Source organism: Drosophila melanogaster, chromosome 3L (genome assembly GCF_000001215.4).
Source record: "Drosophila melanogaster chromosome 3L".
NCBI classification, from domain to species: Eukaryota; Metazoa; Arthropoda; class Insecta; order Diptera; family Drosophilidae; genus Drosophila; species Drosophila melanogaster.
Genome location: NT_037436.4, coordinates 9,873,642 through 9,888,692, shown reverse-complemented (window position 1 = coordinate 9,888,692; position 15,051 = coordinate 9,873,642). Strand labels below are relative to the sequence as shown.

The 15,051-nt window shown below is 45.2% G+C and overlaps 2 protein-coding genes and 1 long non-coding RNA gene across 7 annotated transcripts; 1 reads left to right on the top strand and 2 right to left on the bottom strand.

Moving 5' to 3' along the window:
* The first annotated feature begins 9 nt into the window (after positions 1–9).
* Positions 10–4,282, top strand: Taf2 (TBP-associated factor 2). 2 transcript variants are annotated; one of them, NM_168387.3, is made up of 6 exons: positions 10–173; positions 237–291; positions 354–2,119; positions 2,178–2,590; positions 2,649–2,859; positions 2,920–4,282. In NM_168387.3, exons 1-6 carry the CDS (start codon positions 124–126, stop codon positions 4,088–4,090), a joined length of 3,666 nt encoding a protein of 1,221 aa, NP_729571.1. In that variant the 5' UTR covers positions 10–123; the 3' UTR covers positions 4,091–4,282. The 2 variants fall into 2 exon arrangements, with proteins under 2 accessions (NP_729571.1, NP_001261668.1); NM_001274739.1 differs by having other exon boundaries at positions 2,920–4,168.
* CG34382 (uncharacterized protein) lies at positions 4,200–9,708 on the bottom strand. Of its 4 annotated transcripts, none has more exons than NM_140112.2 (5): positions 9,587–9,708; positions 9,117–9,359; positions 8,120–8,487; positions 6,077–6,391; positions 4,200–6,015 (listed from the first exon to the last, which is right to left on the bottom strand). In NM_140112.2, the coding sequence occupies exons 2-5, from the start codon at positions 9,151–9,153 to the stop codon at positions 4,318–4,320; spliced, it is 2,418 nt and encodes an 805-aa protein (NP_648369.2). In that variant the 5' UTR covers positions 9,154–9,359; positions 9,587–9,708; the 3' UTR covers positions 4,200–4,317. The 4 variants fall into 4 exon arrangements, with proteins under 4 accessions (NP_648369.2, NP_001261667.1, NP_001097565.1 ...); NM_001274738.1 differs by having other exon boundaries at positions 6,077–6,385; NM_001104095.2 differs by having other exon boundaries at positions 9,117–9,708.
* A 2,578-nt stretch (positions 9,709–12,286) lies between these two features.
* lncRNA:CR45406 (long non-coding RNA:CR45406) lies at positions 12,287–12,962 on the bottom strand. Its single transcript, NR_124841.1, has one exon. It is a non-coding gene; the product is annotated as a long non-coding RNA:CR45406 (long non-coding RNA).
* Between the last annotated feature and the right edge of the window lie 2,089 nt (positions 12,963–15,051).

Sequence of the window (15,051 nt, the reverse complement as noted above, 5' to 3'; positions counted from 1 at the left end):
GGTATTTTTTTAGCCCTGTCGGCATTTTCAATAGAAGAAGAAGAAGTTAAACAGTGCTGTGTTTTTTTTTATAACAAACGCAAATTAGTTAATAAATTCTGGCGCAGAACCGGCATTTGAGCGATGGAAACGCAACCTGAGGTGCCCGAGGTGCCGCTGCGACCGTTTAAATTATAAGTATTCACCCTGCTCTGTTAGGAATCCAAAAATAATGAGTTCTCCCTTTTGAATAGCACGGCGCATCAGGTTGTGAGCCTCACGGGCATCAGTTTCGAGCGGAGGAGCATAATCGTAAGGATATAACTTAGATACACTTAAATATGTACAAAACATAACACACCTCCTCCCTTTAGGGCGTGGTCGAGCTGACCATTGTGCCGAACAGCGAGAATCTGCGCCTGATACGCCTGAATGCCAAGCAGCTGAGAATCTACAGCGTCGTTTTGAACGATGTCTGCCAGGCGGATTTCACGTACTTCGATCCCTTCCAGAACATCTGCTACAAGGAGCACAAGAGCCGCGCGCTGGAGGTCTACTCCAAGCATCATCTGACCGCCGCCCAGTACACCGATCCCGATGTGAACAACGGCGAACTGCTCATCCAGGTTCCGCCCGAGGGCTACTCTATGATCCAGGAGGGTCAGGGTCTGCGCATCCGCATCGAGTTCTCGTTGGAGAATCCCAAATGCGGCGTACATTTTGTCATACCACCCGCTTCAACGGACGAGGAGACACAGATGAACAGCTCGCATATGTTCACCAATTGCTATGAAAACTCGTCGAGATTGTGGTTTCCCTGCGTGGACAGTTTCGCCGATCCCTGCACCTGGCGGCTGGAGTTCACTGTCGACAAAAATATGACCGCCGTTTCGTGTGGAGAACTTCTAGAAGTCATTATGACCCCAGATCTGCGAAAGAAAACCTTCCACTATTCGGTTAGCACACCAGTATGTGCACCAAATATTGCGCTGGCTGTGGGTCAGTTTGAGATCTACGTGGATCCGCACATGCATGAAGTGACCCACTTTTGTCTGCCCGGATTGTTGCCGCTGTTAAAAAATACGGTTCGCTATTTGCACGAGGCATTTGAATTTTACGAGGAGACCTTATCTACGCGCTACCCATTCAGTTGCTACAAACAAGTGTTTGTAGACGAATTGGACACGGACATAAGTGCCTATGCCACTATGAGCATTGCTTCGGTGAATCTGCTGCACTCCATAGCTATCATCGATCAGACCTATATATCTCGAACCTTTATGTCGCGCGCTGTGGCTGAGCAATTCTTCGGCTGCTTTATTACATCCCATCATTGGTCGGACACCTGGCTGGCCAAGGGCATTGCGGAGTACCTGTGTGGATTGTATTCCAGGAAGTGCTTCGGCAACAACGAGTACCGTGCTTGGGTGCAATCTGAACTGGCGCGTGTCGTTCGCTACGAGGAGCAGTATGGCGGCATTATTCTCGATTGCAGTCAGCCGCCAGCTCCTTTGCCTGTTTCGGGCACAAATCAATCGGCGGCTTCCAGCAAACAGCAGGAGATTGTCCACTATTTTCCCATCAAGAGTTTGCACACCGTATCGCCGAAGTATGTGGAGGCGATGCGAAGGAAAGCGCATTTCGTAATCCGGATGCTGGAGAACCGCATCGGGCAGGAGCTGCTGATTCAGGTGTTCAATAAGCAATTGGCTTTGGCTTCAAGTGCGGCAACGACAAAGATCGGTGCAGGACTCTGGTCTCAGCTGCTCATCTCGACCAACATTTTTATCAAGGCCATCTTCACCGTAACCGGAAAAGATATGTCTGTCTTCATGGACCAGTGGGTGCGCACTGGAGGGCACGCCAAGTTTTCGCTCACATCTGTGTTCAATCGCAAGAGAAACACGATTGAACTGGAAATCCGCCAGGACTATGTTAATCAGCGGGGAATTAGAAAATACAATGGTCCATTGATGGTGCAGCTGCAGGAGTTGGATGGAACGTTTAAGCACACATTGCAGATTGAGAGTACCCTGGTAAAGTCCGATATCACTTGCCACTCGAAGAGCAGGCGTAACAAAAAGAAGAAGATCCCCTTGTGCACCGGTGAGGAAGTGGATATGGATTTATCAGCCATGGAGTAAGTTTTTTATCGAATATATGATTAAACAATTTTGTTAACTTTTACTATTACATAGCGACTCACCTGTGCTTTGGATCCGCCTCGATCCCGAAATGATTCTGCTGCGCGACCTCATAATCGAACAGCCCGACTTCCAGTGGCAGTATCAGCTTCGGCATGAACGTGATGTTACTGCTCAATTTCAGGCGATTCAAGCCCTGCAAAAGTACCCCACGAATGCCACCAGGCTTGCTTTAACCGACACCATAGAAAGCGAACGTTGCTTCTATCAGGTGCGCTGCGAGGCAGCCCATAGCTTGACCAAAGTGGCCAACCAGATGGTGGCCTCCTGGAGTGGACCGCCCGCCATGCTGAACATATTTAGGAAGTTTTTCGGCTCATTTAGTGCTCCGCACATTATCAAACTGAACAACTTCTCCAACTTTCAGCTGTACTTCCTGCAGAAGGCTATTCCCGTAGCCATGGCAGGTTAGTTTGCTTAGCTAAGCAGGGTGATTTATTTTAAAACTTTTGCATTCCTTTTCAGGTCTGCGCACATCTCATGGTATTTGCCCGCCGGAAGTGATGCGTTTTCTTTTCGATCTCTTCAAGTACAACGAGAATTCGCGTAACCATTACACGGATGCATACTACAGGGCAGCTTTGGTAGAAGCTCTAGGCGAAACCTTAACACCTGTGGTCTCCGTTGCTATCCATGGCACACAAATCACTACGGACAGTCTATCCACGGATGCGAAGTACGGTTTTAAACTCCAAAAGATTTGCTTATATTAAGTTTATTTATTTCTAACCCGCAGACTTGTGCTAGATGAAGTTACACGTCTGCTGAACATGGAGAAACATCTACCCTCGTACAAGTACATGGTGTCCGTGTCGTGTCTGAAGGTCATCCGGAAGCTGCAAAAATTCGGTCATCTGCCCTCACTGCCGCACATTTACCGCAGCTATGCCGAATATGGAATATATCTCGATCTCCGCATTGCTGCTATGGAGTGTCTCGTGGACTTTGTGAAAGTGGATGGGCGCAGCGAGGATTTGGAACATTTGATTACTCTGCTGGAAACTGATCCGGATCCGGCTGCTCGCCATGCACTGGCCCAACTGCTGATCGATAATCCGCCTTTCACACGCGAATCTCGCAGCCGTCTGGATAAACCCAATCTCGTGGATCGTCTATGGTTCAGTATTAACCGCTTGCCCTACGATACCAAGCTGCGCTGCGATATTGTCGATCTGTACTACGCACTGTACGGAACTAAGCGTCCGAATTGCTTGCAGGCCGGCGAGAACCAAAGCTTCTACAAGGATTTGATGAAGGACAATAATAGCAGTGTAGGCAGCGTAACCGGCAGCTTCAAGAAGACCAGTGATTCAAAGTCACATTTGCCAACACCAACGAATACTTTGGACAATGAGCCACAGGAGCGGCAAAAGCCGGCAATGGTTACCATCAAGCGAACGGCCACAGAAGCATTTGAGGTGGGCGATGAGATTATCAAGCTGGAACGCAGCGAGGAGATCACCGTGCTAGATGAACCAGTTAACGTGCAGGCCTATGACAGTGAGACCAAAGTGAATGCCCTGCAGGCAGATGAAGAAGCACGTGATACCCATCAGGCTGCCAAGCGCCTTAAGAACGAAATGTACGCCGAGGATGATAACTCATCCACAATGCTCGACGTGGGCGACTCCACCAGATATGAGAGTAGCCACGAGGAGGGCAAATTGAAGTCCGGCGATGGTGGGCTCAAGAAGAAAAAGAAGAAGGAGAAGAAGAAGCATAAGCACAAACACAAGCATAGGCACAGCAAGGACAAGGACAAGGACAAGGACAAGGAGCGAAAGGATAAGGACAAGCGTGACCCGCATATATCACGCCTGCAGGCGCGCGAGACAGCCACTCCGGACACTCTCAGCTCGGAGGACAGTAGCAACAGCAATAGCCTGCCGCCCATGAACCTTAACTAAGTGAGGGTTCTTGCAGGTGGGGAAACTGCAATGTTTGGGGGATAGATGACAGAATAAAGGTATAATACCTTAGACATTACATTTCTTAAAGGGGTTAACATTATTTGTTAGTTTTATTCATATGTTTATTTGTCGGTTTATAATTTAACATTAAGGAAGTGTGCTGAAACATTTTTACAATACTTACAAACTAGACAAGGACATTTTAACTAAAACAGGACATGGGTTTACTGCACCTTCGCCTTCGCAGACTCCGCCTCCGGAGCTGCCGCCTTGGGCTCGCTGCCCGCCACGGCGGTATCCTGCTCATCACGCGGTCTCCTCTTCTGCAACGCATGGACATGGGCCAGGGCATGGGGATGGGATTGACCCTCGATGGGTTGCAAATACGTGATACTACCGCCGCCGATGCCTGTGGCCGTTTGCTGATGCAGCTCTCCGGCGGAAGGAGTGGACAGGATCTTGACCGACGGCTCCGAGGGAGCGGCCAGCGATCTGTGTTGCTGATGTGCAGCCAATTGCCGCGTGGCCAGGCGCATGATGTGAGCGTAGTCTACAGGCGGGTGATTGCGGTACTCCGGATGATCCTTAACGTACTGCTCATACGGAACGGGAACTGGCACGGGCACTGCCTTCACTGGATATCCCGCGTCCACAAGAGCTTGGAATTCGGCCTGGGTCAGTGGCTTGCCATTGGGAGGCGGCAGATTCAATTGCTTCACTTCATCCAGAGTCCGTAGCTTCTGAATAGGAGCTGTAGTGGGTGTGGGCCGGGATGGTGTGGCAATTCCAGTTCCCTGGGACACATAGATACTGGACTGCGATGGAGACGGTGAGGGATATTCAGCGTGCAGCGGCAGAGCAGTGGGTGTCACGGCTAGATTTCTCTGGGAATGCTTTAGCGGATCCGGCGGACTGGGATAGAAGTTGGATGGCGGCGGTGGAGATGGCGATCCCTGACGTTCATAATCGGCATAGAGCAATGCCTTAGCGGGTGAAGCCAGCTTGTAGTGCTTGGATCGGTGGTACTGCTTGGGAATGGGACTCGGCTTGGGTGCCCCGGTGGGCGTAGCCTCCTGGTAGTAATACTGCGAGGGTTGCGGCTGATTGGCCTGCTGTGTGGGATAGACGACGGGTCCCAGTCGCTTGGGTTCCGGCGTGGGATAAATTGGCGTCGGTTGCTGATAGTTGCTGAACTTGAAGAGCGATGGAACGAACGGTTGGTTATTGGCATCCAGCAGGGAGTTGGGCGTACTGGCCAGGTATGCCTTGGGTTGCCTCAGCGCGGGATGCGAGGTGGGTGGTGGTGGGTGCTGCGGAGCGGGCTGCCTTGTCGCCACCTGCTCATTGCTGCTGTCAACGTAGGCCAACGATTGTCCTGGCTTATTGGCTGCCAGCAATTTCTCAATCTCACTTTCCAGAGAAGATTTCGCCAGTGGATGGTTGGGCAGGGTCTTGTAGCTTATCTGTGGCTGGTAGTAGGCAATCTGGGGTGGCAGTCCATGGATGAGTTGCTGCCCGGGATGCGGTATCGGTTTGTGGAGCTGCACCCGCTGCGGTTGTTGCTGTTGTTGCTCATCATCCTCTTGGATTTGCTGCGCCTGTGGCAAGGGCAGATATTTGGGACCACCGCGGGGATGCGAATAAGTTGGTGTCACCAGCTCCTGCTCGGCCACAAAACGCTCGCGATAGCCGCCTAATCCTAGCGAGGGATCCGCCTGCTGCAACACTTTGTGAGTGGCAGCCGTGCTGTGGATGGGCAGTTGCTTGTGGTGCTGTTGCTGCTGCTGCTGTTGGTGTTGCTGCTGCTGCTGCTGCTGCTGTTGATGCTGCTGCTGCTGACGAAGTTGCTCATGATAGGCTCTAGCCTGCAGCTCCTCCTCCAGGATCTTAAGAAACTGCTCTTCGGGAATCACTTGGTAGGGCTTTTGGAAAGTAGGATTGATTAGTATAAGAGCTTTATAGCGTCGCATTTAGATGACCCACCTGCTGATGTTGCTGCTGCTGCTGCTGGGGATTCACCGATCGATGCTGTGGAGCAGGCAGCGGCAATGGCAGTTGATAGGGACCCTGGTACTGACGTGGACGTGGTTGCTGGAGCTGGAGCTGTTGCTGCGGCTGCGGCTGAATGGACACCGCGTATCGCTGTTCCGCCTCCTGTTCCTGCTCCTGCTCCTCCTCGGCCACCGGAGTGGATGACTTCTTGGGCGCACTGGCCGCACCCTTGCCTTGACCTGCGGCCAGCAGGGCCTTGGGCTGATGATGGCGCATTATATCTTGCAGATACACGTAGTGCTGCACCTTTCGAGATACGGATACAGATAGATGGCAAGGGAAAAAGTGAGTGGGGGCGCATAATTATGGTGGGTGTGTGAACTGCCGGCGGCCAATGTCAGCAGCCGTTTAAAGTGGAGCCGCATGACCAACACCATCACCATCATGACTTAAACATAAAAAACCGAGCGAAAAAACCGCAGCGGCAACAACTGGTTGCAGGTGCTTCAGCAGAGCAGCAAACGCTGTGAGAATGGCGTGGCATCTAAAAAAATGAGTTTATATAACACTTGTGGCAAACTTTGGCAACGCCAACGCCAAACACAACAACCACAAAGAAGCGGACTCTTCGATGTTGCAACAGCAACAACAAACACAACACTGTGCAACAAGGTTGTGTGTGGGGGTTTCCCATAAAAAACTTATACAAATATGCCATAAATATTTAGATTTATAATAAAAAGTTGAAAATAAAACGAATCAATTCCTTTGCTCTTCTTTAAATTAAAAACGAATTATTGATTGAATTTAAGCTATCTTATTCGTCATGTATGTAAATTATACACTCTTGAATTTGGTCCTTTTTTTTTAGCAGTTTTAAGCAGCTTACTATAAAATTCCATAAAAATACAGAAAGCTCCTAAATTCTTCTGGAAACCTGTTGCACAGTGTGCCATCGACTACTATACACATTATTATGGCAAATAAAGCCGCCGGCGAGTCAAGGCGCCATGAAGCGACACAAAGCTGACAGACCAAAAGTGGGGTGATTATAACATTATGTCAACTTTCTTCCCACGACAAGCGCCATTGTTTTTCCACGGTCTCCGATGTCTTGCACTATTACAAGACCCACTGAAGACAAGGCGAGGCGGGGCGGGGGGGGGGGGGGAATTGGAGAAGCCATTGCCAAGCGAATCCGTTGGATGGGTGGAAACTCAAGTTGGATGGCAGGAGGTGGAAATTATTGTGTTGACGCGTAATAAGACAAATAATAATTTTGCAATTATGCATTTGTTGCTGTCGCCGTCGCCGTCATGTCGTGACTTAGTTTTGCCAACTGCATTTATAATAAAAAAATATCATTATTATTATGATTATTACAACTTTTGCCGGCACTTTTAATTTCTATACGTTTTGCAACCAAAACATTGTCTTTGGCTAATTGCAATCGCCTTTGTCTACCATCAATTGCAAATTCGTTCCGAATATAAGCCGAGATATTGGTCAAGGTTTCTTGGCCTCGGCGAAAGGGAAAAATTTGACAAAATCCGTCTGGGATTGGGCCATTTGGCTTTCTGCCTTTTATGTTGGTCGTTTTGGGCGCCGAGATGTTTACATCCGGCATTTTGCAAAGAATCGTGTGCCTGCCGCCGATGCTAAGTCACGATCGCCCAGGTCGTCCGATGTCCAATGTCCGACCTCTGATGGCCGGGGGGCCAAGTCAAAACGCCAGACAAGAGCCGCGATGTCGATGGAACGCCCCCCGATTGGCACAAAACAAACAATTCCTCATGGCAATGGTAATCCGTCAGTTGGCCAGTCGATCAGTAGATCACCCACTCCCTCTATTGAACACCCAGGGATTACGGCTGGCAGTTTTATGGGTCAACTTGGAAAACAAGTCCTGCAGTTGCTGCAGATAGCTAATACATAAGTAGTATAACCTATAACTTATCCTAGACAATCAAAAACTATGCAATGCAGAAAGGAGAAAACCTTGGATGCATAAAGTGGACAAATTCCCAAACTCACCTCCTGACTCTGCTCGAGAAGTTGGGCGGCATGGGGTCGAGAATTGGCCGCCGCAAAGTTCCTCAACTGCGGCTCCTGGTGCGATTCGTGCTGCTGATGCTGGTGCGGTGCAATGGGGCGAATGATGAACTGATTCGGCTTGGAGCCGTAGATGGTTTCCTGACCATCCTCGGGATCATCGTTGGCGCTTGACGATGCCGCCGAGCTGCGGTGGTTGGGGTACAGAGACGTCTCCTTGGAGCTCACTTGTCGCTTGTCTTTGGTCGCCTCCGATTCCAGTGGCGTGGAGGCGGAGCTCTTGCTGTCTTCCGCTGGCTTGGCTTGGCTGCTCTTGGCCTCCGCATCCACGGCCTGGGCGCAGACGAGGCCTGTGTGGGAGGACAGGTGTAGGTGTCACTTTAGAGTTTGTATATGTGAGAAACAGCACTTATTTTGATGCACCAAAAGGTTACAGTTGTTAAAATTAAATTATTTTATGCCACTGAATGGAAGTACTGTTAAAAAAAGTTATTTATGTCCCTTAAATGTTTTATGGTGCAGCATTTAATATAATTATTTTTTAATTCTATAATTATTGAACGTTTTGTATTTAATTTGTTTTATTTCTTAGCTTGTAATAGTTTTGGGTTTGGTTTTCAAGTTACTAACTGCTTAACTCAATATATCCTTGAAATAATATCACAAATACTAAATTAAAGTAATTTATTAGGATTAAAGAATTTGAATGCTAATTCTTGATGTTATTTGGATCTCTGAAATAGCAAACTAGTATAAATATTCCAAATTTTAATTTATTTTATAATTTTAAGAAGTGTCCTGTTCATGTTTTCACTCTGTGTTTTAATCCTAATTAGTTGAGAAAGAATGTCGTAGTTTCACTGATATTAGGGGAAAAATAAATACAAAATATTTTCTAACATAAAAAAAAATGTAAAGCAATTACTCTGGTAATTTCTTAGGGAACGCAAACCCTTAAACACTTTCGGTGTCTACTCACCCAGCAAGAGTGTCAGGAGCAAGATTTGGATTCTCATTGTGTGGCGTCACTGAACCAGCAGACTAGTAATTGAATATCTGAATCTGTGCCTGGCCGTTCGCTACTTTCACAGTCACTTGGCTTATATATATTTTATTATTTCCCACTTGGTTTCGTTGTCGTTGTCGTTTTCCTTGTCAGACGTTTGGGACTACGATGGTCGCATCTGCTGCATCTGCATCGAGCATTGCCGGCTGCAACAAACTGAACCAAAAGAAGCACACAACACGATGCGATTATTACTGGCAGTTATGCAACTGAAGATTCGACACAATCTGAAACCGAATTCGCAAGCTACGAACTGTGAATTGCGAAACCGAAACTGAATCAAAGTCTTAGTGGCAATTCGTATCCCGTAATCCTTGGATTGTTTTTGGCGCGAAATTCGTAACGCTACAAATTGGATATGAAAGATGAACTGATTGCTTTACCGTCGTCTGCTTTCCTGTCTTTGGTTTTTAATTTATTTTTTTACTGGTTTTTTTTTAGTTATTTAGCCAGGAGCAAAAGCTCCGTTTCGGGGATCGGATTTAGTAGATCGCGCGCGCTGCTGCACGTTCAGCCAACGAATCTTTGGCGTTGTGCGGCCAACACTTGTATTTATAAATCCGGTGGCCAAAACAGACGAGTCTCGGCCGACAGCCGAGCTTCGATCCCCGAGTTCCGAGCTCCAGCTAAAGCCACAATGGCTATATCCAAAGACGACCTTTGCGGCTCGTCGTGCCAGCCAGGCACCAACACAAAGAGAAAGGTCTGTCTGCGATCGCCTCTTTGGCTCGATTCTGCAAATGTGCCGCCTCTACAGAGGGAAAAAGGTATTCATTAAGTGCTAATAACAAGAGGTCCTAACATCACTTTAATATCCCTCTTTCGATATAACATTTAGATATGACATTTATTTTTAATAACTTCAAGATTTTATTTCATCTAATACTTTATAGTTGGACATCATTAAGAAATACGATTGTAAAGCTTATCGGTTATGAAAATTCGGTGAAAATAATTTAAAATTTATAACCAAACGTTTCTACCTTTGCTAACGTTTTAAAGAATACTTTAATAAATATATGAATGTATAGAGTGCAATAAGTTTCTGCTCACCATCTGATTTTTAAAAGCCTACTATTTCTGGGTTAAGCAGTAAAAAACTTTGAAAATAAGCCAAGACTGTCGTTTAAATGCAGTGCTTGAAATGTCAAATATGTAAATTAATATCTGCCGCGCTCTTTCCTTTGTCAAGGTTATTTCGAAATAATCCAAATAATAGCTAACATTTAATTTGGACACCAGAATTTCGTTGAAAACTCCCCCAAAAACGGCACTGTTTTTTTCTCGGTGAACCTTCGCTTCCAGGGGGCCAATTGAACGTTGACGGCCCTGTCGGTGGCTAACCGCTAGTTAAGTTAAGGCTAATGGTACGGCCCGGGCATTTGCCTGCCGCCTGGAAGCGCCCCGAAAATGCTAACGTGACACTAAATTGGCCGTCCGCCCTCGCCGAATTGGAGACGGGGAAAACACTGACTTGATTCAGGGAGAGGGACATTACTATACATTACTATACCATACTATACTATATCTGACTGCCGGCCATGGCTATTTGGGCTGGTCGAGGCTAAAGGGCACTTTTGTTTTGGTTTTGTCTCGCGTCTTTAAACCTTTCTGTCTGCGTCTGTGTATGTGTTTGTGCAAATTGGGCGCATTACTTTTAACAAGCGTTTTCGATTCGGATGCGAGACTCCTCCATTTGCGTTTCCATTTTCATTTGCATTAGCAATGCATATTTAATATGCTCAAGCCCAGTACGAGTGCTCACACCAGCCGGCGGAAAACAAAACTCCACCCCTTGCAGCAAGTTCGCTGCCTAAGTCTTTCGTTTGACATTTGCAATTGGCAGGGCACAGTGGGTAGAAAATGTGTTCTTGATAAAAATGTATGTACGAATTTTTAATGTAATGTAAAATATGTTAAGAAACAAATAATCGAGATAATTTTTATATATTAATTTTTATACAAATTTTCAAGAATTGCTGTTTTATTTGAACACAATATAGAATAAACTTTTTGTATCCATGACCACTGGATTTCGGAGATACTTTGTAATTGTGTAAATATACTATGATTTATTGTTAGTTAATTTAAATTTAAAAGCTACTTGTGTAGATGTGTCCACTTTGTCCACTGGATCATAACTTATGCTTCATTATGTTTTTGGTTTACTTTAGTAGTGATGCAAATTTCAAGACAAACCCGCTTAGGCATCATTTTAATAATCAGAGATCTATAAAAAATTAACCGCAAATAGTGTTAGATTTATCAATGAAGTGTCAAAACTTCTCTCATTTCTAACCGTACAGAAAATGTCGAAATACCATTCAGTTTTGGCCAACTGTGCCCTTCTGTTTTTTCGACGGATTGGGAATTAACATTTCAGCGCATGCGTGGGCAGCTACAGTTAAGAGTTAGGAGTTAGGAGTTGGAGTTAGCTGCTGCTGGCAGCATCACTTATTGCGAACTCCTGACTGCGGCTGACGGACGGAGTCAAGTCGGTGGCCAATTTGGGCAATTGCGATTGCCGTGCTGGTTAATTGAGCCCGCTTACCTAATGCTATAATGCTAATGCCGGGCTATGTCCGACGATCGGGCTACGATTTTGGGCCTTTGCGTTGGTGGTGTCAAAGTTAACACGGTAGCTGTGAAATTTGGCGCTGGGGAAATCCGTGGAAATTGCCAACTGATGCAAGCCTGCCATTTCCTCATCCTTAGCAAATTGATTAGGACAGTTTGGCGGCAAAAGCTAACCAAATAAATAAGTTTATAATTAAGTGGAAGATTTGCGGGCAGCAGCAGCATTTGTTATTGTTGTTTTTTCTCTCTACTATATTTTGCGCAACTCTTGATCGAAGCCGCTCGCAGTTACTTATTATAAATTCTCCTACAGCTATCTGTTGTTGCTACTTTGTTCACATTGTCATTTGGCTGTCTGCGTGTTGCTTGTGAAATTGTTGCATTGCATGCAGCGGCAGAAGTAGCAGCAACATCACCAGACGACGATGCGATCTGCAGTGGCAACATCTTCTTTTCTTCAACTACTATTTATTATTGTATTAGTTTCTACGCTGCGGCTGTTTTTTCAGTTATATATATATTTTTTTCTATTTTTTTTTTTTTCATTTAATTTCAAGTGCTTTTTGCTGTATTTTTAGTAGATTTTTTTCCGGCTGCAGCAAGCAGAAATGCAACAGTTTCTGGTCGACTCCACTTAAATCAATGATGATCATGACGGCGTTGACGATGATGATGATGATGATGAGGCTGGCAGTTCACATTTTGGCATTTGCATTCAGCAATTCACATTCGCCGAGTATCCGAGTTTTTTTTGAGCCATACGACAGTTTTATGCTCCAAATTTTATGTGTATCAATTTATCAGACGAAGACGGAGTCAACCTTAACATTTAGTCTATGGTTTTTGATATACTCGGACTGAAAACATTTACCAAGATCTTAATTGGCAACTTTTGACGGTTTTTTTTTTTTTGTATTTTTGCTAGCGGTTTTCCACCACCGACGGTTGTTAATGAAAAGTGGTTTTACAATGAAATTGCACAATCGTGGCCAGCAATGACCTGCGAAGATAGCAAACCAAGTCGAAAGGAAAATGTATCGCCGCGTCTTGTGGCCACAATGGAAACCCAGCTCCATATGACTGGGTCTATGTTGATGGCAGTGTACTGCGAATAAATAATGTGTAATTTACCAGCGCCAAGTGACAATTAAAATGCCATTCGGCGAACTACTGTTATGCAGTAGTAACTCACTGACAAATGCCGCAAATGCTCCTACGGATGGTTAACATTTTCGGTCACTCGGAACCGAGATGGCATTACCAATATGACGATGTACAAGTTAATTGGAGTTGGTCAATAGTACTATACATAAGTCGACGTATTCTTGGCATCTTAAGACTGTTGCAGAAAAAACTCCTAAGAGTTTGTAAACTACAGTTTATGATTCCTGACGTAAAGGAAGTAAAAAGACGATGGATTTTATGACGTTTAAGTGCAATAAAATCAAATGTGTTATTATAACGAGGAACATTTAAAAATTGAGTGCATTTCGATGAGATTAAGTGCAGAAAAATAACTCATAGTCAAATTTAAGTAAATTATTTTACAAGATTTTAGCATACGTAATGCTTAATGAGAAGCTATTATTCTTCAAAAAGCTCTATTTAAGAGTATATTAACTTATTTGAAAAGTACATATGTAGACCTATAAAGTATATAAGCAGATATATTCTTGATTAAAACTTTCATGCCGTACGTACTTACTTGGTTTTCAGTAGTTATAACTCAATAATCTGATCTAGGATTATACCCGACTTCGATGACAGAAATCAAATCTCTAGCTAAGATAGCCTATCGCCATCTGACTAGGCCACAACCGAGATTTCCATCTGCAATGCTCAATTATGTTTACAAACCTGCAAACCTGCAATAGCGACCATAAACGTCACTGGCGGACAATTTATGAATCGTAAAACCCGGCCAGGCTAAAAGCGAAAAAGTGCATTCTAATTCATTTGAATACAATTAAAATCGCAGAACGAACGGTATTGCAAACGCTTGGGAAATTACTCAAGTGAAGGCCCCACATTTCGTGATCCCCAACTGGCGACAATTCGTGTCCGTCTTTGGGACAGAAAGTCCGGGATTGGCCGCCCAACTCCATTGAAGCGTGGCACCAGCACAGAAAGAAATTTAGCTTAAGCTAACTTAGCTAAATAAATATTACACAAATATTTGAAAGTAACATACTAAAATATAGGCGAATTTTAAAGTAATTTTTAAGAAAGTGCAGTAAGTGCAGTGATCTAATGACAAAATCAAATCGATCATCACCGATTTATTTGCATTTCTTGCCATGCACTGGCACGACCATCGAAATGGCTTGCTAATGAGCTGTGCTCCAGCCAAAAAGGAGCAGCCATCCGTGAATTACATGCTATGAGGATCGGATGGGGGAAACGGAATCTTTGCTTTTTGGCTGACTTTTGACTCGCATTGTATTATATGATTTGCGTTGCCTGGTTTCCTGGTTTTTAATTTCGGTTTTGCGGCCACAAGTGCTTGGCATAATCGCCGCAAATACCTGGCCTGCGTTTAATGACGGGCCTAAGCACCCATGTAGATTTTCACCGTCATTTGGACCAAAAATATATGGACTGTGGATCGCCCCAAGTCCATGCATCAGCGATAATGCTCGCTGTGATGGCGATGCAATAACTTAATGCCTTCCATTCACGCCAAGTCGGCTCCAGATTCGATAATGAGTTGCCCGCACAATTGATATATAGGCATAATGGCATATCCGATCCGATGACCGACCTTGTCGTATTATTTATAGGCGATCTGGATGCTTGTCGGAGAAAGAAATGATTATTACGGAGTTATTGTTTTTTTTTTCTTTTTTTGATTTTTTTTACACCCCACACCACACCATATTGCAGCATAAATCGCCGACTTTTATGGATGAAATCGGGAAAGCGTTGCAGCCATCAGCAAAACACAAAGTCGCGTATGAACAATGAGTGAATGAATGAATGAATGAATGGGTGTTGAAAAATATATGTATAGTATTGTCCAAAAAAATAAGAAGCGACGAGATTTTCCACACTACAAGTCGCAGGCAGCCAGCCGTGTAAACTTGTCGGCATTAGCTAATGCCAAAAGACCCATGCCCCAAGATTCCCAAACCCCGAACTCCGATCTGCGATCTCCACAATGACTCCCCTGACACACCCGGATAACTTCATTTACATTTTGGGCGTGAGAAGAATGGCGGTGCAGAAAGACAGAAGATCTGCCTCATCGGCTGGCTTAATTAGATTATAACCA